The 27,367-nt window shown below is 36.6% G+C and overlaps 4 protein-coding genes across 7 annotated transcripts in view; 3 read left to right on the plus strand and 1 right to left on the minus strand.

Moving 5' to 3' along the window:
• LOC133850927 (hemicentin-1) overlaps positions 1-27,367 on the minus strand; it is a 136,674-nt gene that overhangs the window by 76,231 nt on the left and 33,076 nt on the right. The window lies entirely within an intron of this gene.
• Positions 18,801-20,631, plus strand: LOC133850713 (uncharacterized). Its single transcript, XM_062286877.1, has 3 exons — positions 18,801-18,993; positions 19,064-19,575; positions 19,639-20,631. The coding sequence occupies exons 1-3, from the start codon at positions 18,850-18,852 to the stop codon at positions 20,594-20,596; spliced, it is 1,614 nt and encodes a 537-aa protein (XP_062142861.1). The 5' UTR covers positions 18,801-18,849; the 3' UTR covers positions 20,597-20,631.
• LOC133850651 (uncharacterized) lies at positions 21,509-23,266 on the plus strand. Its single transcript, XM_062286788.1, has 3 exons — positions 21,509-21,664; positions 21,737-22,248; positions 22,306-23,266. Exons 1-3 carry the CDS (start codon positions 21,521-21,523, stop codon positions 23,264-23,266), a joined length of 1,617 nt encoding a protein of 538 aa, XP_062142772.1. The 5' UTR covers positions 21,509-21,520.
• LOC133850652 (uncharacterized) lies at positions 23,668-25,462 on the plus strand. The gene is made up of 3 exons (XM_062286789.1): positions 23,668-23,822; positions 23,895-24,406; positions 24,467-25,462. The coding sequence occupies exons 1-3, from the start codon at positions 23,679-23,681 to the stop codon at positions 25,425-25,427; spliced, it is 1,617 nt and encodes a 538-aa protein (XP_062142773.1). The 5' UTR covers positions 23,668-23,678; the 3' UTR covers positions 25,428-25,462.

Below are 27,367 nucleotides of genomic sequence, written 5' to 3' on the forward strand. Positions count from 1 at the left end.
AGCTAAAACATTACTGAAACTCAAAATCAAATTCATTTGCTAGCTCTTCTAAATTATTAGAATATAAAAAATACGAAGTTAATTCGCCAAGCCATATTGATTAAGCTGTCAAATCATTAAAATTTATAGCATTGTTTATATAATACTTTATAAAAACAGTTTCTTTCACAATCAGCTAAACTTCACCAACTTTCAATCTCGATTGCTGTGTCGCTGTTGCTGATTAGGCAAATTATGTAGTCCTTAGGTTATGCACTGAAGCGTAAGTTTTTGTTTAGTGGCCTATATATTTATGCGCATTAGATGCGACCAGCAAAATCCGCAGTTCGCTCAATCAGCCAAAGACAAACAATCAGAAATCGCAGCCCCGCAGCAAATGTTGAGCCACAGCGAACAGTGTAAAGTGCTTGGCAAAAGTTGTACAGCTGATGCTTGAAGCGATTGCCCCTTCCTCTATCCGCCAATACTCGTAACTCCCTTTCCCTCCCCTCATAATTCACGTTCCCCCTTTGGCTTTGTCCACCTACTGCTGATTAAGGTGCGACTGGCTGACTGGTTCACAGGGGCTTACAGGGCGTATGAGCAACGGCAACATTGTTAACGGCGTTCAACTGTGACAAATGCGTTTGCCGGTTTATACCCCTGCACACACTCACACACACACACACCAGACACAGCACACACACATGGAATCTCATAACATATGTTCCTGTGCATGTTGGCGGCTTAGAATTATTATTTATGAACAAGGCAACGCACACAGACAATGAAACTCGCTTCATACTCTGCCTTACTCTCTCTCTCTCTCTCTTGTTAATACTTCTTCTCTGGCTCCTATTGCTCCGCCTGACACTTGTAATTTTTGCTGAGGTTTTTGCACGTTTAGTAAATAAATCACGCGTTTGTTGTACCCACTGTCCTTCATTTCCGCCCCCCGACGCCTCTGACGTTCTCCGCCATCTTTAGCTATGCCACAAAATGCTTTGTCCCATTTTTTATATATAAATAATTTGCTTTTTGGGCAGCCGCTGACCAACTTGGTCATTTTTGTTGTTCTTCGTGGTTGCTTGTTAGTTTTACTGTGCATACACTGAGAGAAATAAATCATTCATTTATTTTTGATATACAATTGAAATATGTCATTTTTTTTATTATCTTTTTGCCACAAAAGGTTTTTATTTACTCAAGCTTGTGTTATTTTAAAGATAGATTTGCCATAACAATTTGCTGTTTTTTGCAGTTCACTGGACATTTGGTAGAAATAATATTGAAAGAAAATGTATAGCAAGTAAAATTCTTTGAGAATTTTGTTTAAGAAAAAGCAATTCAACAAGTTTAAAAAAAAGTTTCAATCTTATAAAAATAAATCAAATTCTTTGAGAGTTTGTTTAAGAAAAAGCAATTCAACAAGTTTAAAATAAAGTTTCCTTATTATAAAAATAAATAATGATAATATAAATAAATATAATAAAGAATTCAATTCAATAATAATAATATAAATAAATATAATAAACAATTCAATGGATATTTTGTAGAGACAAGAACACATTTGATAATCATTAAAAATTGATATTGTTTAAATCAATTAAATAATCTAGCGTTGCAATCATTTATTATGGCAATCGTGAAATGTACAATTAATTTACAAATTGTTTAATGTCAAAGAAATTAAACCAATAAATAAATTTTTTTTAATGTAAATATGATTAATTGCCAATGATTTTTTTCGCTGTGTGCACGTACATAAAACTATACATTGATATGACCATAAAAAGACATACGAACACAGGCACGCACACCCAACCACACACACACACACACACGCACACACATACACATAGAAACTAGCTGACCTGAGCGAGTGACCAACGTGTGGCGGCGCTTCTGATGATTTATTATGTGTTGCCTATTAACGTCTGCCTTATGATGTGAGTGTGTGTGTGTGTGTGTATGTACGCTTGCGTGTGCGAAAGAGACTATAAATATACGTAGAAAGTATGTGGGAGAGAGGGAATTTAGGGAGGTTTCACCCTTGGGGAGTATTTGATATCATAAATAAACGCAAATCTATAAACTAAACAAAACTAAACACATGTGTTATTTATACATACTCGTACACAACAAGCTGAAAGCGACATTTAACTCGCACGAATAAACACATGATTCTCCTCTCTCTCTCTCTCTCCGTCCATGTTGCAACTGCCCCACAGACTGTTGTTGTTACCAGAGCTAATGAGCACGAAGTTGTCAATGTGTCAATTTAATTAGACAAGTAACCCAGCCCAGCAATGACACCAAATTGAATTATTACGACGACATTTCGAGCTGAATTTCGAAGCTTGTGTTTATGTTTCCAGCTACTCCCGATATGAGGCGTTCTTGTAAATTATAGTTGTTGTTGTTATTGACCATGTTCTTGTTGTTGTTATTGATGTTAACATTGCAACATTTGCGCCACATGATTTGTTGACTTCGGGGTTGGCAAATTGTTGTCGGCCCCCCAAGTTTGCTTCATTTGCTTCCAAAAATCAAAGCAAAGTAACCTTTGCGACCGCATCGCGTATACGCAGCGAGTGCCCAGCGGCTGTCAGGTGGTCACGGGAGGCATCTAAGGCAAAACTAAGACTAAGCAATGCCAAAGCCAAAGCAAAGCAAATCAAATCATTTATGCTGCCAGCGGCCCATCAATAAAGCTCATTTGACAGCCAAGTCTAAGAAGCATTGACCAAACAATTAACGCTGCTTTAATGATTTATGTGCGAGTGTGTGTGTGTACGAGCGCATGTGTGTGTGTGTGTGTGTGTGCGAGTGCGTGTGTGTGTGGTGCGCCTATTGTGGGTGAGTTAATTATGCTCAGCGGAACTGAATGATGAGCTGCCTGAGAGGTTTATGTTGTAGTCCGCTCGGTCTCGGGGATTCTCAGCTTACAATCGGGAATTAGTTGTCGTTGCCGCTTCGGTTGTGGCCATAATTGTTCCAAAACAATTGATTTCAGCAGCTGTGCAAACGTACATATTTACACGGATTTGCTTAAATACATGGAAACGTAATATTACCACACGGTAATTACACTTTAAGTTTAAAGATCGCGGAGAGTTTGAAGTTTTGTATATGCTTAATATTCTTTTTATACCCACTAGCCCTAGGATAGAAGGGTATTATAACTTTGTGGTTTCATAAAATGTATGTAACAGGCAAAAATAGACATCTTCGACTCTATAAAGTATACATATTCTTGATAAGCGTCAACAACTGAGACGATATAGCCATGTCCGTCTGTCCGTCTGTCTGTCTGTCTACCTGTCTGCCCGTCCGTATGAAACACAGGATTTAAAAAAATAAGAACTATAGTTTTTATTATTCCTAATTACTACGATCTTCAGTTTCGTTGGCTGAAAATCTTGTATATTTTTCGATATATGGCATATTTTGTCTATGTCAATATACCATATATAGCATTCGGTATAAATGTAGTATTTTTGCTTTATATTAATTATATATATTTAATTTTAGTATATTTGTAGTATTTGGTATATTTGAAAAATATACAGCACTGTTTTGCCTGAAATAAAAATAGGTCGCACATATAATTTTAGTATTTTTCGCTTTTTAATATATTTTAAAATGAATACCGCACTGTTTTGCTTACAATACAAATGGGTAGCGGGTATGGCAACGAGTATCGCACCGTCGAGCACACTCGACTCGACTAGCTTTCTTACTTGTTAAAAGTGTATCGGTTTTTCTTTTGTTCTTAATTAATAATCAGCTCAACAGTTTGCTCGACTCTTTCGCTCTCGTTCTCGTGAGGCTTTCTTCAAGCGCACTTGCCTGACGCGCTTTCTCTCGCAGTATTCTCTAGAGTTCTCTAGAGCTGAGCAGAGTTTTGCTGCTGTGCTCTCTCTCTCCCTCTCTAGTTGCCCATTCAGTGCGCTTGCTTAACATGCAAATTTGATGGCAGTTCAGCTATAAAATGCGAGCCGGCAACATTTTCATTTTCAAATTTTACTTGGTAAATTTTAACTACTATTTTTTTTTGTACGGGAGAGGGGAGAAAGCCGGCACAACTTTTTCGCATGGAGCAAAAAGTCACTGCCCTCGCAACCTTTCTCTCTTTTTTTGAGACTCTTTCCCACTCTCCTTTTTACCCAGCACTTTGCATCTCTTTCTGTGCTTCTTGTCGCTTTGCTTCGCTTGGGGCATTTTGATACTCCTTGCAGCCAACCCGTTTTCGTTTTCGGCCATTGTTTGTCTATTTACACGAGCTCATTAACATTTGAAATGACTTTTTGCTTCGGTTTGCCAGCAAATTTTTCGTGCGTTGAGTTATTTTAATGTTTTGGCTCGGCAAATATACAGGTATTCCCTGCCCTCTTATTCCCTCAATTCTCTTCATCACTCTCCAACTCTCGAGCGCTTGTTTTAATTTCTTTGCGTTTGGCATTAAATAAAATTTGCAAAAATAATTTATACCGACCAAAAATTAAAAAAGAAAGAAAGCTTTTTAAACATTTACACAACATCTTTTCTTTCTTTTTTCTCTGCTCTCGCTCATATTTTTGCTTTTTTTAATCAGCAGAACAGAGTGAGAGGGAGAGAGAGGGGTTTTGTCGTTTTGTAAGGCGTGAGTGCGATAGACTGATAGCCTGGCACTCATTTATGCTAATTTGCGTAATTATGCGCTTCATAAAATTACTCGGCAAATGCAGTGTAGCTCCAAAGTTGAAGTTGCCACTTGCCAACATTTGTTGTTGTCCCACTCTCGTTGTTGTTGTTGTTGTTGCAACAATTAACAACAGCAGGTTGAGTGGAGAAACAGTAGGCAAAACGCAATACAAATAGCACATAAAATATTGAAAAAGTTTCATCACAAGTCAGACAGAGAAGGAAAACGCACGAACACAGCGAAAAGGAAAGGAAGGGAAAATATGAAATGAAAATGATGAAAATTTATAAATGAGTCGGGTTTTTGAAGTCTGTTAACTACCTCAGTCCACAGTTGAAGCAAAGCATCGACTTCCTCTCATTTGAGGATGCTTGCTTTGTTTTAATACCCTACACCAAATGATGCACTGCGAGTGGGGTATGCCAGAGTAAAGCAAATGAAGTAGGAAGTCATGAATGATACATTACGGACTTTCTTTATAGCACAACTTCTAGTCGAGCATTTGCCATTGTTGTTTTTTCTTATTGTTTCCATATACTATGTACGTGCTGAAAGTTTTTATATTTGGTTCGTTCGCTTTTCAAGTGAAGTTTAACGAATGAGGTTTACAGCTTCACGCCTGCTCAGAGCACAGATTCATGTATGCTTCATTTGCTCGTTGAATAATTGAATGTGGCTCACACAAACATTCTCTCACATTCGTTGGATACATGTGAGAAGTGGGAAACAGAATAAGTGCTGGGAATTAGCTGCCTTGTTTGGCTTAATTATTTACGACGTTTGCCGACCAGTGACTGTAAAACTGTACGCACTACATAAATTATGCCTAATGTAATATGCACATATGTCATACATATCGGGTGTACACTGTGATTACCATTTGTATCGAGTGTACACTGTGTTTGGCACTTATGTGGCGGCAACACTTTGTGCAGCCACATACAAATCATAATAAACAATAACAAAATCAAGTGAGCGCGTAACATGATCCGCCGCTTGTGCGAATTCGGCTAAGTCAGCATATGCACGCTGACCGCCAGTGCCCTATGCATAAGTGCATAATACACTCTCTCACTCTAAAGAATTTATGTAAGACAAAAGCATGCTTGTCCATTGACATATAAGTATATACATATAAGTAATATATAATGCAGCCGCGCCGCTGCCGGCTGAACCGGCAGCGCAGTGCGCGCTGAACTTATGTACTTAGGGTAAGAGAATATTTTACTTAGAATAAATGAACATTATGAAAACCAAACCAAAACTGCACTGACGTGCATGTGTTAATTCAATTAAACTTAAAAAAGCTAAAGAATTCTTCCACCAACTATTGTCGAATATAACATGGCGACCGTGACGTGGGTCTAGGAAAGACCAGGACTCCAGGATCTCTATCTCAAATAACGAAGACAACATAAGCAAACAACGAAACGCAACCGGCGATGCGCTAACAACAACTGGAACAAAAATTAAAGAAAATCTGAGTGAGTAAGAGTTGAGAAATGGGCAAGCAGCGCGGTGGTTTAAACCACAAGATTAATAGAAGAATAGCCAAGCTAAAGTGGCTAATCTATAAACAATCGCCACCGCCTGCATGGTCAACAGCACAGAAACTACAAACTGAGCTGGACCATCTCATAGAGACCCTAAGGGTTAAAAAAGCCTCTCACTCAAACTCTCACTCTGACAACAACAACCAAATAAGAAATTTACTGAAAGATATTCCCGCCCACATTCCAGCAGTTGTGCCGAGAGTTCAAAAAAGATGCCCAAACGACTGCGAGGGACCACTAAGCTCACCGCATTGTGAGTTCACCTGTGCAGCCAGCACCGGTGCCCCTACGAAGAAGTAGAAGAAATAGCAGCCTGTGCCAGCCCAGCACCGGCAACGCCACGCGCATCACGCTGGCCAACAACAATCAAGAGAAGAAACAACAAGCGAATAGAGGAAGCAACAAGCCTGTGCCAACCCAGCACCGGCAACGCCACGCACGTCAAGCTGGCCGAGGAACCGACAGTGCCACAGAGGGCACAGAAGCTGGCAGCACTACAAAGAGTGCAGGAATCAACTAATGAATAGAATATAACATAATATAATTAATTAAGATAAAAAACAAATTATATAATCGTGCGAAACACCTTTTTGCTCGATAGTAGTGCAGCCCGTATAGCTGTACGAAAAATTAGGTAGGAAACTGTTAATCTAAATGAGAATTTCCAAGTAAAAGTAGAATTTTTTTTTTATTTAAAAAATTCCTAAGAAAAATTAATGTCTATAGAGACAAATAGAATAAGTAAATATATAGCTAAATAAAAAACAATAGCTAAATACAACAAAATGTAATAAAAAAAAAAGAATAAAAAAAAAAATCATAAATAAAAAAGAGATTATATATATATATATGAAATATAAGATCAGAATAGAAAATAATATCGCATAACATTATGAGTAAATTAGCAAAAAGGAGTTTAAAGAACGTCTTGTTAAGAGACCCAGATTTAATCAAAAGAGTTAATTTCATCGTGTCATATAGTCCCACGTATATATGTAATTTCGAAAGTATATATATAAGGACATATGACCTAGATTTCTCCCCATTTATTGGCCTATCTAATAAAGAAAAGGCTCAATTATTAAAGTTAATACCTGGCATAGAAATTATGACGGTATTTAACGAGAAATCTGAGGAAATTAACTACGAGGTATTCAAATACTAAACCTCGTATAGGAACCACTTACTAGCCCATATTATGGAATGGTCAGAACTTTCTGAACGAATCCATAATATAAAAATCAGATTTGAAAAAGCATACAAATGCTTAACTCAGAATAGACCAACTCACAGAGACACAGTAGATAGACACGCAATAACCTAATCGACTGCTTTAATGAAGCACGAATATTAATCTATAATCATAAAGACGTATTAACCGATCAACATTGGTCAGAAACGTCAAGGTTATTGACAAGATTAAGAAATAATCTCCAAAGTATAAAGGAGAAACATAATCTTAATCTAACTGTGCCATCTATTCTGAATACCCCAGTAAAATTTGAGGCTAGTACAGAGGAGGATATACAAGTCCAAGAACAAGACTTGGCAAATCTTACCATCCCAGCCATTCTAATGTCAACTGTAGATTCTGATTCTGATACACATTCAAGTGTAATAGAAATCAAAACAGTCACAATGGCACAATCCAATATTGAATTCATTAATACAGCATCAAAGCTTATACCATTTTTCGATGGTAAAGCGGAAAACTTAACAAGTTTTCTTGATGCGTTAAACATTGTCGATGCAATAAAAGGCGAACACGAACAATTAGCTGTGTCAATGATAAAGACCAAGCTAAAAGGTGTTGCCAGAAATTTAGTCGGAAATGAAACAACTATATCAGAAATCATTTCCGGACTACAGAGCAATGTCAAAGGCGAAACTGTAGAAGTATTATCAGCTAAACTGATGAATCTACAGCAACGCAACAAAACTGCTAACCAATACACAGCAGAGGTTGAGCAGATGACAAAAGCTTTAGAAAGTGCGTACATAACGGACGGCCTACCACTTGCGTTAGCCAGAAGTTATTCTACACAGTCTGCAGTTAAGGCAATGACAAAGAATTGCGCAATTGATAAGGTAAAACTTATCATGCAGGCTGGCACCTTCACCACCATGAATGAAGCTGTATCGAAATTTGTAAACAGTTGCACAGAAGCAACTGGACAGCAAAATACAGTCCTTTATTTTAGAAATTCTTCACAGCGTGGTGGAAACCGCGGACGTGGAGGTTTCGGAGGAAACTCGCGTAGTCGTAATTACAATTACAACAACTACAACGGTTACAATTATAACAATAATGGACGAGGCCAAAATAGAGGAAACTCTAGAGGCCGTGGCAACTCGAATAGAGGCCACAATAATAACAATTCAAACTCTAATGTGAGGGTTGCTCAGAGTAATTCGGGAAACCCTCACCCTTCAGATATTCAAAGCCAATATATGGCACCATAAAAAGCATCAACCTTGATCTGAGTATTTTTGTAAAAATTAATAATCAAAAACAGGTAAAAACTTACGCTGTTAATAGACACTGGTGCAGATATATCTATATTAAAAGAAAATATAGATATATTCGATAATGTGAACAAAGAGGTCACTACCCACATATCGGGTATAGGCGAAGGAACAATAATTTCAAAAGGCTTAGCCTTCGTAGAACTCCAAACATCAAATTACATAATTCCTCATGACTTTCATTTAGTCGATAAAAATTTCCCAATACCTAGTGATGGCATACTAGGCATAGATTTTATAAAAGAATACAATTGCCAAATAGATTTCAATGAAAGTGGCGACTCCCTATTTCTTCGTCCAAATAACTTAAATTATCCGTTTAGACTGGAAATATTCCATACTTGTGTCAATAATGCCACAGTACTTCCAGCTCGGTCCGAAGTCGTCCGTAAAATACAAATTCCTTCAATTACTAATCACATCTTGATACCAAATCAAGAAATTGAAGAAGGAATTTATATCGCAAACACCTTGTCCGATCATAATCATACTTATGTCCGAATTTTAAACACGACAAACTCCAATAGAATCGTTAATTTAAATAAAATCACATATGAAAAATTAAACGATTACGAAATATTAAAGAACTCTAACGAAGATAGAAGCAATTTAGTCATGAAACAGTTAATCAAAAATTTTCCACCATTGTTCAAAAGCCAATTAAAAGACCTTTGCACCAGATATACAGATATATTCGGACTAGAAACCGAATCAATTACTACAAATAATTTTTATAAACAGAGACTTAGATTAAAGGATGATGAGCCCATATATATTAAGAATTATAGAAGTCCTCATAGCCAAGTACAAGAAATACAAGCCCAAGTACAAAAATTAATAAATGATAAAATAGTTGAACCTTCAGTGTCAGAATACAATAGCCCTCTACTTTTAGTCCCGAAGAAATCTCTTCCGGGCTCAGAAAATAAAAAATGGCGATTAGTAATTGACTATCGTCAAATAAATAAAAAGCTATTGTCTGATAAATTTCCACTACCTAGGATAGATGATATTCTAGATCAACTAGGTAAAGCAAAGTACTTTTCATGTCTTGACTTAATGTCAGGATTTCATCAAATTGAACTTGAAAAAAGTTCAAGAAACATAACGTCATTTTCAACGAGCAATGGCTCATATCGCTTCACGCGATTACCTTTTGGCTTAAAAATAGCCCCAAACTCATTCCAAAGAATGATGACAATAGCATTCTCTGGTTTACAACCATCCCAAGCATTCCTTTATATGGATGATCTAATAGTAATAGGTTGTTCCGAGAAACATATGGTCAAAAATTTAACTGATGTTTTGACAAATGTAGAGAATACAATCTAAAGCTACATCCAGAAAAATGTTCATTTTTCATGCATGAAGTCACATTTTTGGGACACAAGTGCACTGATAAAGGAATCTTGCCAGATGATAAAAAATATGAAGCCATTAAAAACTATCCTGTCCCACATGATGCGGATAGTGCAAGACGCTTCGTTGCATTTTGCAACTATTATCGACGTTTTATTAAAAACTTTGCTGATTATTCACGTCACATAACAAGATTATGTAAAAAAGGCGTACAATTTGAATGGACATCAGAATGTCAGAATGCTTTCGATCATTTAAAAAAGGCATTGATGCATCCAACCTTGTTACAATATCCAGATTTCACTAAGGAATTCTGTATAATAACAGATGCAAGTAAGCAAGCGTGTGGAGCGGTTTTAACTCAAAACCAAAACGGACTCCAACTTCCCATTGCATACGCATCAAGATCCTTTACCAAAGGAGAAAGTAACAAGAGTACTACTGAACAAGAGCTAGCAGCTATTCACTGGGCGATAACTCATTTTCGACCATATATTTATGGTAATCATTTCACAGTAAGAACGGATCATAGACCTCTTACGTACCTATTCTCAATGATCAATCCGAGTTCTAAACTCACTCGTATGAGGCTTGAATTAGAGGAATATAATTTTACGGTTGAATATCTGAAGGGCAAAGATAATCATGTAGCGGATGCGTTATCAAGAATAACCATCCAAGAATTTAAAGACATACAAAATAAAATCCTGAAAGTCACTACCAGGTACCAAAGTAGACAGAATTTCTGCGCAGAAAATGAAAAAGTAGAATTGCCAAGGCAATCTACAGAAAAAGCTTCTCAGCCCAACGTATACAACGTCATAAACAATGACGAAATACGAAAAGTAGTGACCTTGCATATAAAAGATTCGCTATGTTTCTTTAAACATGGTAAGAAAATTATTGCAAGAATAGATATTGGTGACATATATACAAATGGAAATATTGATTTAGGTCAACTATTTCCAAGGCTCGAGAAAGAAGCCGGTATATTACAAATAAGCCAATTAAAAATAGCACCGTGGGAAAATATCTTTGAGAAAATTTCAATAGATAATTTCAAAATAATGGGCAATGAAAAATTGAATACATTAAGAGTAGCGCTACTCAACCCGGTGACTACAATAAATACAAATAAAGAGAAAGAAGCTATACTGTCTACACTACATGACGATCCAATACAAGGAGGTCACACAGGCATTACAAAAACCTTGGCCAAGGTCAAAAGACATTATTACTGGAAAGGTATGACTCGTGATATAACACAGCACATCCAGAAATGTCAAAAATGCAAAAAATCAAAAACAGTTAAACATAATAAGACCCCGCTAACAATTACTGAAACACCAGTACAAGCTTTTGACAGAGTTATAGTGGATACAATTGGTCCATTACCAAAGTCAGAGCATGGAAATGAATATGCAGTCACGCTTATATGTGACTTGACTAAATACTTAGTAGCTATACCAGTTGCAAACAAAAGTGCAACAACAATAGCAAAAGCAATATTTGAATCTTTTATTCTCAAGTACGGTCCAATGAAGACGTTCATTTCGGACATGGGAACGGAATATAAGAATTCAATTATAAATGACTTGTGCAAATACTTAAAGATTAATAACATAACATCTATTGCACACCACCACCAGACCGTTGGAACAGTCGAAAGAAGTCACAGAACTTTCAATGAATATATACGATCTTATATATCAGCTGATAAAACTGATTGGGACGTATGGATTCAATATTTCGTATACTGTTTCAACACGACCCCCTCTATGGCACATAACTATTGTCCATATGAGTTAGTTTTTGGAAAATTGCATAATTTACCAAATGATTTTAGTACTATAAATAGAATAGATCCTTTATATAACATAGATGATTACGCTAAAGAAGTTAAGTTTAGGTTAGAATCAGCCTATAAAAGAGCGAGAATAATGCTCGACAAATATAAAACTAAGAATAAAGAAATTTATGACAAAAAGGCTGTAGATTTCGAACTACAAATAGGAGATAAAGTTATATTAAAAAACGAAACTGGCCATAAATTGACCCAGTATATTTAGGACCCTATACAGTAGTTAAAATAGAAGACAGAGATAACGTAGTAATTAAAGGCGAGAAAAATAAAACCCAAAAGGTCCATAAGGATAGGTTAAAATTTTCAATTAAAAAAATTTTTAAAAAAAGAACTTGGCCTGATCAACCAAAACACAAAAAAAATATATATATATAATTACTTTATTATTTACTTTAAAAATATACATATATAATCGCGTTTTAAACTAAAAAATCAAATTTTATATTTCAATTTCAATTAAAAAAAAACGATAAAGTAAAATCCTTTTAAAATTTCAATTTTAAATTTGTAAACATTTTAAAACAATAAATTAAAATAACTTCATTATATTACGTTATTTTCAAAAGGAGGGAGATGTAATATGCACATATGTCATACATATCGGGTGTACACTGTGATTACCATTTGTATCGAGTGTACACTGTGTTTGGCACTTATGTGGCGGCAACACTTTGTGCAGCCACATACAAATCATAATAAACAATAACAAAATCAAGTGAGCGCGTAACATGATCCGCCGCTTGTGCGAATTCGGCTAAGTCAGCATATGCACGCTGACCGCCAGTGCCCTATGCATAAGTGCATAATACACTCTCTCACTCTAAAGAATTTATGTAAGACAAAAGCATGCTTGTCCATTGACATATAAGTATATACATATAAGTAATATATAATGCAGCCGCGCCGCTGCCGGCTGAACCGGCAGCGCAGTGCGCGCTGAACTTATGTACTTAGGGTAAGAGAATATTTTACTTAGAATAAATGAACATTATGAAAACCAAACCAAAACTGCACTGACGTGCATGTGTTAATTCAATTAAACTTAAAAAAGCTAAAGAATTCTTCCACCAACTATTGTCGAATATAACACTAAAATTTTCAATTGTTGTTACAATGTTTTGTGTAATTTTCAATGCGACTAATGAGCTGCCTGCCAGCCACTCAACTCAACGGAGGACCAATGGAGAGACAAAGAGAGAGAGAAGGGAAATTAGGAGGGAAAAATAGAGGGCGGCTCAAATAAAGCCACGGCTAACAGGCTTCGGACATAAACACCTGGCAATTGTCCATTTGCGCATATAAAATGCAATGTTCAACGTTTCGATTATTGTATAACAACGACGTACTACATCGATAACCCATCGAAAGAGCCATCTATTAATAAACGAATTCGGTGTGTATTTCATATGCATATTTTATTTGCTCACCTGCCAAATGTAAGCGATACCGAGTTTTGTTGAATTTTAAAGCAAACATGTGGCTTTCATTTGATAAATTACATATACTCAAAATTTAAATTTAGATTTATTTGAATTTTATATGGAGGGCATGTTTAAATTTAGACTAACCTCAGATAGATAATGGAAATTGTGTTGATTTTATTGCAAGCATAAATTTCCATATTAATTAAATATTTTTTAGTGAGCTTTAATATTTAGGGAATTTAGATTGACTCTTAAAACATATTTAGATATTTGCATTTATAACATTTTTATTTGTCTAAATGAAAACATATATTGGTTGTGGTTGTTATTTGTTCTTTATTCCTAATCGACATCAACCGATTCAAGTTGAATTGAATTGAATCAGTTGAAGTTATTAGCTTTATTAAAATTGACATTTTTGATTTGGTAATCAAAAACGTATAAGCTTTCAACTATTCTGTTAAAACTCTAGGTGACTTTGATTCATGTATACTTAATATAATTAAATATTATTTTCCAAAATAAACTATAATATATTTTTTTGTATGCTGTGCACATAAAGAATAGTTGAATGACATTTTCTATTGCAATATTAAAGCAATACCAGAAAACAACTACATTTGGCAATCGTATACGAGTCGCTCGATTACATTTCACAAAACGTCGAGCGAGCTTTAGTACTGAATAAGTTGTTGGTATCAAAAGGAAAATTCAATTTCACTAGCCGGCAAATATATGTAGAATGAGGGGACGGGGAACGTGGGACGGCGACTAAACTTGCACTCTGTAAGCGAACTTGTCGGGCCTGGCACATTTTGCCATTGAAATGCAAATGAAATTGAATTGTTAATTTCAAATAGAAAATCCTTGCGGGCCATTCATTCAATATTGAATGTGCTCGCAATAAATGTAATGACTGGCACAGTTTTTCTTCTCTTCTCTGGCGGGCTCTCATGTAACGGGCGGGAAAATTGGCACGCAAACAAATTTTGTAGGAAACGTGGCCTGTTTTTTTTTTCTGGGAGAGAGCAAAGAAAATGTTATTTTATATGTATACTTTATATGCCATTCGAATATTTACACTTACGTATGCGTCTGTATGTGAATATTCACATATATAACGCATATAACGTTTCCGTTTCCGTTAAAAAACCCCCAATTGAAAACTCGAATTGCCAGAACTTTGGTGCGTAAACATTGCCAAAAAAATAAGAAATAAATGCTGAGAAAAATCTGATAGTTAAATTAAAATTCAATTTTTTTATTAAATAAACAGTATTTTAAATATCGAGTGTACAATTGTAAAAATATCTTTAATTTTCGTAGTTCACACTATAATCAAGTGCGTATTTATTCTAATTTAAATCAACACAGCTGGCAATAGTTGCAAAAAAATATTCCATTATTAGTGTTCGTTCAGTGGTCGCAGCTTGTCTATGCCAAAAATATTCCACCTTGCCCCCTCTCGTTTTTCTATGGTCGTAGATAAGCCAAAACTAAACGTGCTTCGTTCTCCAAATACGTTGACAAAGGTCGAGACCTCGTTTACCTGCCAAAGGTTGGCACTCCGTGCAAAGGGTGTGATTATGCCGCTGACACATGACACCTTCAACTGAAGTGTGTGCCCCTCGTTCATTTTCATTTTCCCATCTCCCTCACACTTTTTCACATTTAGTCTATGTATTTGTGGTCAACATGTTGCCCCTTAAAAACGGCGCAAAAATATTGTAGCATATTTTTGGGCTGCAGTGTTTAGATACTCGAAAAACAGTGTGTAACGAATTTCCATTTTGAATTTAAGCCAAGACCATTACGAAAATTTTATATTTAATATTCAATGTTAATATTAATATTATATAATATATATATTTTGTTGAAATTAAAGCTTGTTTTTGTTAATTTCATGATTCTATTATAAAAATGTATCAAATTTTGTATTAAAGATTTTTTCTGACTATTAATAAACAGAGATTGTGACTTTTTGTTACTAACTATTATAGAATGTTAATTGAAAGTAAATATACCTAAATTGTGTATTAAATTATATACACCTTAGTGTAAATTTGTTAGTAATTCCTAGGGTATTTTAAGTTCTTTCTACTAATGTCAACTATTTCATTGTTTTGTTTTCTCATTTTGCCATTGCTGTTTGTACCCTTTTAGCACATGTCAAAGCATTTTGAACTCGTTGGCATTTCGTAACACCTCTTTCACCTTTTTCTAGGACTCTACACAACGAAACCCTCAGAAAATTCTCTCTTTCTCTCTTCCCCCCAGCTCTATCTTTTGCCCTTCAGTGTTTGTTGCTGCCGCTGCTGCTGATGTTGAGGTGTAGTTGCTTGTGTCGTGTTTGTGTTTTGTTAGCCGCTGCCGCTTTCAAAATTCCATTTAGAAAATTCAATAGCGCTTTGATTTTGTTTCGTTTATTTTCACAAAGTGTTTTCCACTGCCACTAACTCCTTGTCCACACTTTTCTGTCCCCCCTCCCCTTCCCCCGCTGACACCACACTTACTATAGCCCCTGCTTTTGGGTAGCATCTAGCTGAAACTCAGGCTCAAATCGATTTCGCGTCGTTTGTTGATTTTTCGTTTCGTTTTGTTTAGCGTGAAAATCAAACTGTTAATTTGCGCTTTTGTCTGCAACGATTTAGTTCGGTTCAATTCGTTTAGGTGACCTCAAAAGGGGACGAGAGACTAGCATAACATAGAAAAGCAAAAGCATTGGGAGGAGGGACTCGAAAAAGCTTTTTGAGAGCCACGCACAACACTCCACGTGGTGTGGTCAACAGATTCTGACCCAAAAGCACTTTGCTAACCATTTTGCTTAGTTTATTTATTGTTGCTGTTGTTGTTGTTTGCTTGTTTGTTTATTTGTTGCTAGCTTGTTTTTCGGTTAGTTGAACGCTCTTTGTTTTTGTGGCTGCAAATTAATGTTTGCTTAAAGGATTTAATAAGCAAATGATTTTCATTTTCTGACTAGGCAACACTTTTTAACACTGCTGCAATGCACAATATATTGTAGAAATATGTGACGACTATGTGTGTGTTTGTGTGTATGCGTTCACGCTAAAGTGACTGCGACAGAAACATCATCAATCAACATCAATTCAAATCCAAGTCAAAAGATGAACAGTTGATAGACAATTGAGAAGGGAAATTGAAAGAGAGACTCAACATCTTATGTGTGTGTGCGTGTGTGTATGTGTAAGTGTAAGATTTTACACAATTAATCAACATTCAAAGAAATGCTACACTCTAAACATGGATAAAATAGACAAGTTCTTGGAATAACATCGACAGTTTTAGAGTCACTGGAAAGTGTTTGGAATGATACGAAGGAAGTTATAGTTTAATCAATACTTTAAATGATTTAAAAAATTTATATGAATTGAACATTAAAGTTTTTGGAAAAACATCAACAGTTTTAAATCCACTGGAAAGAGTTTGGAGTGAGATGAAGAAAGTTTTAGTTGAAGCGTTTTAGTTAAATTATTTCATAATTCGATATAAATAAAACAGTAAAGTCTTGGAAGAACATCAACAGTTTTAAATCCACTGAAATGAATTTGGAATGAGATGGGCGTACGTAGTTTTCAAATCATATTTGTTACAAGATAAAGAAAATTATGAATTCGTTAACTTATTTGATAATTTTACTATTTGCTTATAATTATCAACTTTCGCATTCACTCAACAAAAATCTGATTAGATTTGCCAGCCTGGTGGCCAAACAAAGTCGTGTGCAATAGATAAGCTAGCTAACGACATAAAAAGAATAAGTCAATAAAAAAGTATATGAAAGAAATAGAAAAAGGCGGTGGGCGATAGGAGATAACTGTTTTGCCATCAATTTTAAGCCATTTGTTTTGGTTTTGTATGCGCTGCCCAGCTAAAAATTAACTTCACGCCAACTATTAAAAAGTCTTATTAGATTGCTTTTATGCCAAAGTTTTGGCTGCTGTTGCCATTGGCAACACTCGCTGCTGGCCTCCATTCTATGTTGCCCGTCCCTCTATCTACCGCAGACATCACACGACGCTAGTTACTTTACTTTTAATTACTTTTGTGAAAATTCATTTATCACTTTTATCCCAGCTCAAACTCAAGCTCAAAAGCATAGCGACCATCTCTGACTCGCTCGCTAGCTGGCTCTCCCCTAAGATCTATGCGAAGGGCCATTTTTCACTGAAAAACTTTTCCACAAAAACACACACACACACACAGACACACACTCGTGCACAGGAAGTGGGGCAAAGGAAGCGGGGGAGGTAGTTGAGTGAGGATATAAAATTGAACGCCCTTTGGCCAGTCATCGGCCAGTTTGGCAGCTGAAAAAGTCAAGTGGAAATTCAATGATGCCATTAATTGGCCAAAGTTTTCACTTATGCTCTGATTTTTGGCCCCACAATACATACATACATTCCCACACATAAACACACACTCACACACACATGAACATACAGACAAATGCCTGTGCCTGGCCTTGGCTATCAGCTGAAACTGTGCCAGGAAGTACAAATGTAGCTGGCTGCTAAATTTACGGTTTCCCCCCCTCAGTTCAGCACAACTTTCGGCCAACTGTGCAGCCAAATTGCATGAAATCAGTTTAGCCAGAAACGCCTACATACACGACTCCATCTCCATCTCCGACTCCGTCTCCGTCCCTGTCTCTGTCTCCATCTCCTGCTGCCGTCAGCCGTCTGCCATTTATCTTGCAATTGCAACTAGCGCGGAGCTCTAAATGCTTCCTGCATGTTCCAACTCGCCACATACGCCGCTCACCTCCTCTGCTTGTTGCCCCCATTCCTATTTCCTACGACAACAACGAAACATTTTACATACAAGTCCGAAAAAGAGACTGCGAAACTATCGTCTATTCAGCAAGAAAACTTACGATTTTTGTTAAGATTTTTGCAGCTGATTTATTGCAATTTTTATAAGCATATTAAAGACAGATAAGTTATAGATTTATGTATTTATTATCAAATGATAAACCAACAATTATCATGCTGTCGACAACCTTTGATTAGTAAACATCGCGCGACTCTTTGCTAGAGGTTCGTAATTATTTGTGCACGGCATTACGATAATCACGTATCACAATATCACGTATCGTATGTATAAATCTTGATTAAACTGACACTATTAACTTAGTCTAAAGTCCTAGTCTTAGTTAAGTCTTAAAAGACTAATTATCGGCTGATCGAAATTTTGCTGAATAATGACTTGCGGAAATTGGTATTTACTTTGATCGAAATTGTGCTGAGTAATGCTGACTTGCAAAAGTTGTTATATACTTGAATCGATATTGTGCTGCATAATTATGACTTGCAAGAGCTTGCATTGGACTTGGATCTGTGTAAGTCTGTTGAAGGCGTTTAGCTTCAATATAAAAAGCAAGCAATTGTTCATTAGCTCAAACATTCAACCAACAAGCATTGAAGAGCAAACATCATAATGAAGTACATACCAGAGATCAATTACAATGCCGATGATAAAGTGTGGAGTGGCCAAGAGCCGCCCGCATATTTCGCAAGTGATCTTTCTGTCGGGGAAGTTATTTTCCATGAAATGCAACGCCATCCAAAACTTATTGCGCAGGTCAGTTACAACTTAGTATCTGAGTAGTATATACATAAGTGATCAACGTTTGTAATATTGATATCCAAAGATATCCGCCTCGGAGAATACGGTGTTGACAAGGGAAGAACTCCTCTTGAACTCAATGCGAGTGGCCAACTACTTGAGGAATATGGAACTTGAGCAATCGGATGTCATTGGACTTATTGCCAGGAATACTACGCATATAACAGCTGTTGCCTATGGCTGTTTCTTTAATGCCATGGCTTTTCATTCGCTCAACATAAATTTCGAGCAGGAGAAGATTGAACACCTCTTTAACATGACCAAGCCAAAGATTATATTTTGCGATGGCGATGAATACGAGAAGGTAAAGGCTGCCACAAAGCAACTGAATGTGCGAATTGTGACAATGAGGAATCACAAGGTTGGTTCCATCACCATTGAGGAAGTTCTTAAGACACCCGTTGATCAATTCTTTCAACCTGCACGCCCAGAATTGGGAAGCAAGCAGAATTTGGTAATTCTCTGCTCCTCGGGCACAACGGGAAATCCTAAGGCTGTGACTATGCCTAACAATCCTGCTGACACCAAAATGTTTCCGTGAGTCAAAAGTTTTTTTTTTCGTTAAGTATGTACATTTCTAATTTTGTTGTTTTCTTTTAGTTTTGTAACCACCGTGGATGTTCTGTACTCACCAAGTACTCTGGATTGGGTAACAGGATTACTTGTTACCATTACATCTGGAATTCGAAGCGCAACACGTATAATTTCGGATACACCCTTCAATCCAAGTGATTTATTGCGACTCATTAAGAAATACAAGGTCACATTTCTAATGCAAGCTCCCCCACATATGGCGCTTATGATCAATTGCCCCGAATTCAATGAGGATTATCTGAGCAGTATACTTTATTGTATATACACAGGAGCCGGTTGTTCATTGGAAGTGCAACAAAGATTTCGACAGCGGCTTTCACCCCAAAGTTTATTCGTTTTTAGCTATAGCTTTACAGAGTTCTGTGGCGTGGGATCGATTAATTTGCACTTTGATCAGAAACCTGGCTCAGTAGGTCGTTTAGCGGGTGGCTACAAATTGAAAATTCTAAACGATCAACGTGAAACATTGGGACCAAATCAAGTTGGTGAGATTTGCTTACACTCGGGCAAATATTGGGCCGGATACTATGGCAATCCTGAGGAAAGTCGAAAGTTACGAGACAGCAACTTGTGGTATCAAACTGGCGATTTGGGTTACGTTGATGATGATGGATTCCTCTATATTGTGGATCGCAAAAAGGATATGCTAAAGTATTCGGGCTTGATGTATTATCCTCATGAGATTGAAAACGTTATTAGCCAAATGCCAGAAGTTTCAGAAGTTTGTGTTTTCGGTGTCGTGATTAATAATGAAGACGCCGCAGCTGCAGCAGTTGTAAAGAAAATTGGAACCCAATTGGAGCCTCAGGATGTTATTAATTTTGTAGCGAAGAATGTGAAGGCTAAGCATAAGCATTTGAATGGCGGTGTCTTTGTGCTTGACGATCTGAAGCGGACAAACAACGGCAAAACAGATCGACGTGCAACAAGATCATACTGTCTAGATAAGGTAGTAAAAGTCTGATTGTGATTATAATAATATTAATATCATTTACATAATATGATGAAGTTAATAAATAATTAATATATTTTAAAAATAAATTTGACTATCAATATGTAAATAAGGGTATCAACAAAGGAGATAACATTATTGTCTTATATTTACAATCAAACCCATAAAGAAGTAATTCCCTAAGTCATCATCAGACACTAAACTGATAAGGTGTTCTACGTTCATTTGAACTCTTAGCTCTTACAAGCTAAAAAACATATGTATTGTTATCTTCGCGCCACCTTATCGGACAGTAAAGTAATGAATCAATTTTACTGTCTAGAAAATAATTAAATACATTTGTTGCGAGATAAGCAAATATACTAAATGGGTTTTATCAATCAAGTCCCATTATTTAACAAATTTGAGATTCTTAAATTTTATTCGTTATCTATAAACTTTAGCTTTAAGAATTTATAAATAGATTTACTGTATATTACAGAATTATTACCTGATTATTTTTTAAAGACTTCTTCGGAAAACGTAAATTTAGATTCTTTATCAATGATGAAATATTTTTACCACTAATGAATCAATTGAAGAAGGTCGCCAGATATATTCGTCACGTTTTTGTTCAAGTCATTTCGATAAGGTGGTCGACCACAACGTTGTTAACGATTAAGTTGACTCGACTGACTGGGTTGAAAGTCTAATCGTCTATCGCTTTTTTTTGATAACATGTAGTTTGACGTCGTAGAGAATAGATGACAATCACTAGAGTCTAGGGAGCGTTGTAAACCCAATTTACTGAGATATTTACTTCCCAATAATGATCGGAATTTCGCTGTATAATCCTGACTTGCCAGCAATTTTTGAACTATTTGCAGTGTATAAAAAGCGAGCTACGACTAAGAAATTTTAGTATTAGTTCAAAGGTAATCTAGAAACAACGTTAGGATGAAGTACTTGCCGGAAATCAGCTACAATGCCGACGAAAAAATATGGAGTGGAAAGGAGCAACCTGTATATTTCTCAGCCGATTTATCAGTTGGTCAGGTTATTTTCCATGAAATGCAACGCCATCCGAAACTTGTAGCTCAGGTTAGTTTGAAGTTATGCTCAAATATAAAGTAGGTCTTTATTAATCAGGACATGGCACATTTTTACTCAAAGATTTCTGATACGGAAAATACGGTGCTGACAAGAGAGGAACTGCTCTTAAACTCAATGCGTGTGGCTAGCTACTTAAGGAATTTAGACCTTGAGCAATCGGACATAGTTGGAATCATAGCAAGAAACACAACGCATATATTCGCTGTAGCATATGGGTGTCTTTTCAACGGTATGGCTTTCCATTCGCTCAACATCATTTATGAGCAGGAAACGATTGGAAAACTTTATGATATTACTAAACCAAAGATCATCTTCTGTGATGGTGATGAATACGAGAAGGTGAAAGAAGCCACAAAACATTTGAATGTGAAAATTGTGACAATGAGGAAACACAAAGACGGTTCCATTCGCATTGATGATGTGCTTGCCACTCCACTTGATCCATTCTTCCAACCAGCAAGTCTCGAGCAGGGAGTTAATCAAACCTTGGCTATTCTCTGTTCCTCAGGAACTACTGGTACTCCCAAAGCCGTAACAGTTCCCAACGCAAATGTCGTGAAAAATATCCTACCGTAAGTGGCATAGCATCCTTAGGATTTTAAACTTTTTATCATCTAAATTTCATTTAGCTTCATGACTATTTCCGATGTTTTGTATGTACACAGTACATTGGATTGGATGACAGGTCTTTTTGCAGCTATTACGTCTGGAGTTCGAAGTTGTCTACGTATAATATCGGATGAGCCTTTTAATCCTTCCGATATATTGCGACTGATTAAGAAGTATAAAGTTACGTTTTTAGTTCAAGTGCCTCCGCATATGGCACAGATGATTAACTCCCCAGAATTTGACAACAACTACTTAAGTAGTCTAAAGTTTTATTTCTATGGAGGAACCGGTTGTTCTCTTGAGGTTCAGGAGCGCATTCGTCGATGTCTGCCGCCAAATTGTGTATTTGCCTTTGGATATGCTTTTACAGAGTTGTGTGCTGGAGGAACTGGGAATTTTCACTTTGATCAAAAGACAGGTTCAGTTGGACGTTTATTGGATGGCTTCAAGATGAAGATTCTCAACGAACAGAATGAACCCTTAGGTCCCCATGAGGTTGGTGAGATCTGCTTATACACCGGACGATTCTGGGCAGGATATTATGGCAATCCTGAGGAAACTCGCAAGTTACGAGATAGAAACTTGTGGTATCACACTGGAGATTTGGGTTATGTCGATGACGATGGATTCTTATTTATCGTTGATCGTAAAAAGGACATGCTCAAATATAATGCCATTATGTATTATCCTCATGAAATTGAGAAGGTAATTAGTCAAATGCCGGAGGTGTCGGAAGTCTGCGTTTTTGGTAAACCGAATACTCTTTATGGCGATGAAGCAGCTGCAGCGATTGTTAGGAAAACTGGAGTTCAGTTAGATCCTCAGGATGTTATTAATTTTGTGGCAAAGCATTTGCAACCGAAACATATGCAGCTCAATGGAGGCGTCTTTATAATTGATAGTCTGAAATATACTTCCAATGGTAAAACGGATCGCCGGGCAACAAAAGCTTTTTGTCTGGAGATAAACACGTATAATTAATAAAAAGGCAGTTATAATTATTCTTTAATATATCATAATTTTAATACAAATTTAACATATTTGCAAAATAAAAGTTTTTTCAATATTGACATCATATAACTTATACGAATGATCCCCTTTATTGTGACAATACCATAAGTCTATCTTAAACAATTTTTATTTGTTTATGTTTTTATGATTTTATTAACTTCCTAGTATTAATGTCGAGAGATAAACATTCTTATCTTTCTTAGTAACATATGTGGGGTTATAGGAGATTTGCGAGATATTTCGTTTTTAAAATCTCACTTTGACATAAGATTTCTGACGTGATAGCAAAAGTCAACATAGCAATTGTATAATTGTGTGTGGTGTATTAAAAGCATGCATTGCCAACAAGTTTATTCAGAAGTGTTCAACAAACGACGTTAGAATGAAGTACACGCCAGAGATCTCCTACAACGCTGATGAGAAAGTTTGGATTGGGAAAAATCCACCTGCATATTTCTCTCCCGATTTATCAGTTGGTCAGGTTATTTTTCATGAAATGAAACGCCATCCGAAGCTCATAGCACAGGTTCGTTAGAAATTATATTAATTATATATTATGACATTATTGATTACCGCAAGGAATAATTTTTACTCAAAGATATCTGTGACGGAGAATACAGTGCTGACAAGGGAAGAACTCCTCCTAAACTCGATGCGTGTTGCCATTTACCTAAGGAATTTAGGTCTTGAACAATCAGATGTTATTGGAATTATAGCTCGGAATACTACTCATTTATTCGCGGTTGCTTATGCCTGTTTTTTTAACGGCATTGCTTTCCATTCAGCCAACGTAAACTATGAGCAAGATAAGATTAGAAAACTATATGGTATCACCAAACCAAAGATCATCTTTTGCGATGGAGATGAATACGAGAAGGTGGAAGACGCCACAAAACATTTGAATCTGAAGATTGTGACAATGAGGAATCATAAAGACGGTTCTATTAGCATTGATGATGTGCTTGCCACTCCAGTCGATCCATTCTTTCAACCAGCACGCCTCGAAGAGGGAATGAATCAAACTTTGGCTATTCTTTGCTCCTCAGGCACAACGGGAACACCAAAGGCGGTAACAATTCCCAATGAGGAGGCAATTAAAAATGTTCTTGAGTAAGTGAAATGACACCAATTCGATGATTTGGGTTTTATAAATTTATATCTTCCCTGTAGTTACGTAAACACTTCTGATGTTTTGTTTACGACAAGTGGTTTGGATTGGGTATCTGGATTCGTAATAACTTTAACATCCGGAGTTCAAAGTGCTCTTCGCATAATAACTGACCAGCCATTCAATGCTTCTCATGTATTGCGACTGATTAAGAAATATAAAGTGACGTTGATAATGGCGCCTCCTCCACAAATGGCGCAGATGGTAAACTGTCCCGAGTTTAAAGAGGATTACCTGGATAGTGTACTCTATTATTTTTACGGAGGTTCCGGCTGTTCCTTAGAGGTTCAAAACAGATTCCGTGGCACACTTTCTCCTAAATGTATGCTAATTTTTGGATATGGTTTCACAGAGTTTCGTGCAGGAATTATTTCAAACTATCATTTTGATCAAAAGCCCGGCTCCGTAGGTCGCCCAATTGATGACGTTAAGCTAAAGATCATTGACGAACAGAATGAACCTCAAGGTCCCAATATAGTGGGTGAGCTTTGCGTATACAGCGACAGATATTGGGCTGGTTATTACGGAAATCCAGAGGAAAGTCGAAAATTTCGAGATAGTAACTTATGGTATCATACGGGAGATTTGGGTTACATCGATGACGATGGCTTCTTGTTTATAGTTGATCGTAAAAAGGACATGTTAAAATATCAGAATATCATGTATTATCCTAACGAAATCGAAAAGGTTATTTCTGAAATGCCAGAGGTCTCTGAAGTTTGTGTCTTTGGTGTATTAAATAACTTAAATGATGACGAAGCTTCTGCAGCAGTTGTTAAAAAACTCGGAGCCCAATTAGAACCCCAGGACGTAGTTAACTATGTTGCAAAGCGCATTCACGCTGATTACTTACAACTTCATGGAGGCGTTTTCATAGTTGATAATCTAAAACGTCTTAGCAATGGTAAGACGGATCGTCGGGCAACAAAGGCATATTGCTTGGGGCCAGAGATAAAAAATTAATCATAATATTCGTAGCTATAATTATTCATTATGTTCTTAATAAAATTATAGCAAATAAATACATGATGCTGCAATTTGGTAAATAAGTTTCAGAATCAGCTTCTTAAATAAACAGTGTATGCCATAGTCTAATCGATTAACTTTTCGACAAGAGGGATCAAATTATTTTCTTTTCAAGTGGAAATGCATATCCTCCTTCTCTTATTTATTTTCATTGGAGACGTTAGGAAATTACTTTCATTTTACAAGCACAACCAATTTTTAACAGTCTCCTGCAAAATTTAACATTTTATGTATTTATAATGTTTAATTGACATTATTTAACTTAATCAACATGGTTATTAAAGTATTGGGATTTTTACCTCCTATTAAAAATCCAATTATCGCATATTACTCTAACTTGGCTGCTAGTTGTCAAGATACAAATTATATAATTGACTGCTGTGTATAAATATAGAAGTAAGCTCAAAAGTGTTTAATAATCAACGTTAGAATGAGATCTCCAAAGTTTGTGTTTTTGGTATTTTAAATCATAAAAGTGATGAAGAAGCAGCTGCTGCTATTGTTAAGAAAATCGAAGCCCAACTGGAGCCTCAATATGTGGTGAACTATGTTACAAAGCACATTAAGGTTGATTATTTCAAGTAAGTGCAGGCGTTTACATAGTTGACACTCTGAAGAAAACTAGCAATGGAAAAACGGATCGTTGGGCAACAAAAGCATATTACTTGAAGTTGTTAAGGAAAAACTAAGCGTATTAATTGCATTATTTTAAACAGAATTTCATTATGCAGAAATTGTATAAATTCGACAATTAAATATTTTAAACTTTTTTATGTTCATCACCAGAATTCCTAAAAGAGCAGTTAATCTATAATTACAATACCCATTATAGGTCATCGCATGGAACTTTCAAACATGCGTTAGTGATAACGTCCATTCACATTAAACTGTTAAATAAAGTTGCCATTGAGCGGTAGTAGCTCACTCTAAGGGGAACACGAATAGAGCCCATATGGCCATTTGAGTTGAATGAAAAATGGGCGCGTCATTAGGCGTTGACATGCCATAAACAAACATTTTTGCGTTGGAACGGAAGCGAGAAAAGAAGCAAAAACCGCTCATAAAACTGAGACAAACTTTGCGCAGATTGATGACAATGGGCTTGCCGAGAGAAAAGGGGGAACGGGGGGACAAACAGGATAAAGGAGGGTGAGGAGGGATAGCTGAGTACCGGACAGGCCAGCGCATGTCAATCGATGGGCTCGCTTGCTCGCTGGTTGTCGTTGTTGTAACGAGTGAATGGGGCGGCAATCCAAAAACTCAGCTGGCCAAAACTTTTGCCTGATGTCACAAACTTGCAACTATTTTTACAGCTCGGCTGGCAAGGACGACGTCGACGACGACGACGACTACGACGAGCAAGTAGCAAAACCCGGCGGGCACCTCTCACTCACTAATAGTCAAAAGTTTAAATTGTTACGAAGCGGCAGCCATATGAAAAGTCAGCGCGGGTTGCTTCTCAGACACTTGCAGTTGGTTGGTGTTGCAGCTGCAATCCCAGCCAAATGATGGGTGATGGGGGAAACAAAAATAACAAAAACGGAAACAAAATGGAACAAAATTCACAGACTCTCAGAGTCGTTTATCTTCAAGCCCATAATGACAGTTTGGGAAAAGAGCTGAGCAGCTGTGACACTTGACAGAGTCGAAGATACGGCAAGGGACAGAGAGAAATTGCAGGCATTCGGTGGGAGGAGGAGAATGGCCGGAAGTGCGGGACGCAAGTGAGAAACGTGTGTGAATAGAAAGAGTTGCCTCTTTATGCTGATGCCTGCATTAATTAACCTATATGAAAGTTTGACAGCAATTTCTATCAGTTTGGCATGCACTCAGGAGGGAGTAAATGAAAATATTAGTTTGAGTCACTCACGCTTCGT

The sequence above is a fragment of the Drosophila sulfurigaster genome, chromosome 2L (assembly GCF_023558435.1).
Source record: "Drosophila sulfurigaster albostrigata strain 15112-1811.04 chromosome 2L, ASM2355843v2, whole genome shotgun sequence".
NCBI lineage: Eukaryota > Metazoa > Arthropoda > Insecta > Diptera > Drosophilidae > Drosophila > Drosophila sulfurigaster.